The sequence below is a fragment of the Antrostomus carolinensis genome, unplaced genomic scaffold (assembly GCF_000700745.2).
Source record: "Antrostomus carolinensis isolate BGI_N321 unplaced genomic scaffold, ASM70074v2 scaffold39468, whole genome shotgun sequence".
In the NCBI taxonomy this organism is placed as follows: Eukaryota; Metazoa; Chordata; class Aves; order Caprimulgiformes; family Caprimulgidae; genus Antrostomus; species Antrostomus carolinensis.
Window position 1 is genome coordinate 1 of NW_010333022.1, and position 3,863 is coordinate 3,863.

A 3,863-nucleotide genomic window follows, 5' to 3' on the forward strand; every position below is an offset into this window, starting at 1 on the left:
AAGAAGCTGAAACAAGGCTTGGTGGCCACTGGCAAGAGGTCCCCTCCTGAGCCTGATGCTGCCATCACCACCTTCCCCTCGTTGCTTTGCTCGTCAACCCTGAAGCCCCAAGGGAAAGAACCTCCAGGGTGTTGTGATTTAGGGTGCTTGGTACTGAGAAGAACTTCAACCTGGTCACAGTGGTGGTTCCAGAGCTTTACTGGGGGGAGGAGAGCGGGAAGGTCATCGTTCTCTAGGACAGGAGGGCTTTTTGCAAGAGTATTTTCTTCTCAGGGGTGAGTTTCTTGGGAAAACAGATGTTGAAATATATGTGGAGATCACCCTTGCGCCGAGGGTCCTGGAGAAGCGGCATCCCCTCCCCTGGCACCACTTTACAGTACGTGGGGCTGCAAAGCAAAGGAAGGAGCTGAGAGGAACCATGGGATGATCCTGACATGGTGGCCATAGCACCAAACCGTGATGTGTCCACATGCAGAACCCCACAGACACTCCTGAGGAGGTTTCTTAGGGCAAGTTTGCTCCTCCAGCTTCAACTGGTGGTCTGCTCTCCTCTTCCAGGTGTGTCTCCAGGTTCCTTGCCCCACAGGCTCTACCATCCAGCCCTCATCTCACTCCTGTCTCCACCCACCCACGCCAAGACCTCTCCTGGCTTCTGCTACCAGTAACATGGCCCCAAACTCAGAATCACTGACTGGTTTGGGTTGGGAGGGTCCTCAAAGCTCCTCCAGTTCCAACCCCCCTGCCAGCAGCAGGGACACCTTCCACTAGACCACGTTGCTCAAAGCCTCATCCAACCTGGCCACAAACACTTCCAGGGAGGAGCAGCCACAGCTTCTCTGGACAACCTGGGACACTGGCTCACCACCCTCACACCAAACAATTTCTCCCTCACATCTCAGCTCCATCTCCCCTCTGACACTTTCAAGCCACTACCAAGGTGATGGTGTCACCACTCTGGTAATGGGAGTAGCCCATGGTGGGCATCTTCCTCCCCCAGGCTGGGACCTCCCAACCCTGAACCTGCTGGAAAAGGTTTTGAAGCACCACCTCGGTAATTCCAGCAACGGGGATGAGTTTGGGAACTGCCAAACTCTTCCCGAGGAGGAACAGGCCAAGGTTGAGTCACCTCTGCACAGCGACCAGCTCTGCAGAAAGGTCCCACCCAACCCACCAGCCCATTTGTCCCACGACACTTACTCCACGATGTCGTTGATGGGGATGTTGAGCAACCTCCCATCCAACGTCTTCACGGTCACCGTGCAGCCGATCAGCGCCTGCGAGGCACCGAGCGGGACCTGGAGCTGCATTTGCCACCCCAGAGGGGAAAATGTCACCAGGGCTGGCTCTGTCCCCTCACTTGACTCATTACCTTTCCCAGGGGGACGGTGGTGACGTATATAAGGTTGTCATCAGTTCTTTTAAACCTTGGGTGAAGTTTCTCTTGGACAATGAAGGTGATGTCAGCTGGAATGACGTTTGGGCCCTAAAATTGAGGAGAAAAAACAGAAATAATAATGAAGATATCTAGGAATGGTTTGGTGTGACACACCAATGGTTTTCCACAGGGAAAGGTGACACGAGTGGCTGTCCCCTCGTTGCTCAGCCAAAGGAAATCTGAGGGGGTTGATGACAAGCAGAAAATTATCCCTTTCAGTGATTAATTTCGATCTCTCTTAAGCCCAATCCAGGCAGGAAGGGCTCCTTCAAGCGTTTCTGAGCACAGGAACAGCGAATCGCTCCGTCAACCGTCCCACCAACCACCCACAACCTGCAGAAACGGGAAACCTGCCCAGTGTGAGGTTTGTTCCTGAGGAAACCTGGTCAGGAACTTCACACCATGGTCATTACCTGGTCTCCTTCCTTCTCGAAGGTGATCCTGGTGCCCTGCTTCCATCCTGGCTGCACGTTGATCGTTAGGATCTTATCTCTGATGGTGCTAATTAGACCGTCTTCATTCATCTCCTGGGAGGGGTGGACAAGGGGGTTAGAAGAGCTGGGTCCTGTCTGGAGAGGTGGGTCTGCAGCCAGGTGGGAGCTCAGCTCTGCTCTGTCATCAGAGCAGCCAGCACCAGGTGTTGGCTCCATCATCCACAACAGCACTGAGCCCCCCAGCTGGATCATGACCCTGTGGTGCTGGACACAACTGCACAGATGGTGCAGGGAGCCCTGGGTGCCCTCCCAGTGTGGGACAGAATCACTGACCGGTTTGGGTTGGAAGGGACCTTAAAGAACATCCAGTTCCCCCCCCCTGCCAGCAGCAGGGACACCTTCCACTAGACCAGGTTGCTCAAAGCCTCATCCAGCCTGGCCACAAACACTTCCAGGGAGGAGCAGCCACAGCTTCTCTGGACAACCTGGGACACTGGCTCACCACCCTCACACCAAACAATTTCTTCCTCACATCTCAGCTCCATCTCCCCTCTGACACTTTCAAGCCATCACCCCTTGTTCTCTCACTCCCTGCCCTTGGACAAAGTCCCTCCCCACCTTCCTGGAGCCCCTTCAGGTACTGGGAGGCCGCTAGAAGGTCTCCCTGGATCCTTCTCTTCTCCAGGCTGGGGAGAGCCGAGCGTGATCCCCCTTCACCCCCTCCCCCTACCCTGCGGGAGATCTTAATCTTCTTGGTGCAGCCGTAGAAAAGATCTTCGAGGGAGAGGTAGAGATCCCGCACGATCGGGGGGTCTTGCTTCATGGCTCCTCGTCCTCGCAGCCCTCCGAAGGGCAGGATCAACTCCGAGCCATCCTCGGCAAAGAATTCTGCAGCAGCGAGCAGAGGAGAGGTCACCTCACAGGGATCACAGGTCAGGAGGTCCCCTGAGGTCTCCTTATCATGAAAGCTGAGCACCCCAAATCAATCACCTCCCATCAGCTCTGCCTGGGACCACCTTCCTCCTCCTCCAGCTGAAGTGTTTGTCTCCAGCAGTGTTTTTATCTCATTGACATGTTTATGGCAGCTTCACCAACCCAATCCCTCTTTTTGATGGAAAACCTCCAAGAAAAGGGTCACAAGAGTAGCTGGGGAGAGCTGACAGCTTGAACACACACCCCTCAGACTCCTCACCCACCCAGGACTGGAGGAAGTCAGGATTTAACCTCAAAACATTGTGGACCAGCTGCCCAAGAGAGACCTGAAAGTAGCTGGGCAAGGAAACATCCCCCTAAAGCTTAAAGCTCAGAGCTGGTAGTGGCCACAGCACCAACAGGAGCCACAGATGGGGACCCTGGGCCTCCCCACCTACCTGCAAAGGGGTTGTCTCCACCAAAGAACTCCCTGAAGACTTTGTCAGGGTTGTTGTGAAACACGTAGCCTTCGGTCCAAATGTTGTCGTCCTCATCAAACTCCAAAGGGATGCCACCTTTGAGCCCTTCTTCTCCAAATTTGTCGTAGATGCCTTTCTTCATGGCTTAGGGAACAAGGAGAAGTTGGGAATGGTCATGCTCTCCCATGCTGAGATTCAAGGCAGAGGTGGGAGAAGGGATCACCAGCCACCTTGTGAACAGCAAGAGGTGGGATGGAAGCAGCTCTCAGCCTGGCTATGGGTCACAGAGCTGATGTCACCACCGTGGGCATGTTAGTGACTGGGGGTTCAGACCTCAGCACCCCTCTGGCCACACCAGAGATACTTCACTCTCAGTCCAGCCCTTCTTGTCCCTAAATTCCATGGAAAAGAACTAGATCTCCCCCACTTACGGTCGCTGAGCACATCGTAGGCCTCTGCCAGCTGCCTGAACCTCTCCGGCGCCCAGGGCTCCTTACATTTCAATGGATGGTTCTTCAAGGCCAGTTTCCGATAGCTGGGAAGGGGACAGGAGGGGAGAACCAGGTGGTCAGAGGTCGAGGGAGGTTCTCCTCCCCCTCTGCT

General features: G+C 54.8%; 1 protein-coding gene across 1 annotated transcript; it reads right to left on the reverse strand.

Moving 5' to 3' along the window:
• Positions 1-232: 232 nt before the first annotated feature.
• On the reverse strand, positions 233-3,795 carry DNAJB13 (DnaJ heat shock protein family (Hsp40) member B13; the record flags this gene model as incomplete). The annotated part of the gene is made up of 7 exons (XM_010173742.1): positions 233-386; positions 1,198-1,274; positions 1,370-1,483; positions 1,849-1,962; positions 2,600-2,757; positions 3,240-3,404; positions 3,692-3,795. Coding segments are annotated over 7 exons (886 nt in total), but the record flags the coding sequence as incomplete, so codon positions are not given.
• Positions 3,796-3,863: the final 68 nt, after the last annotated feature.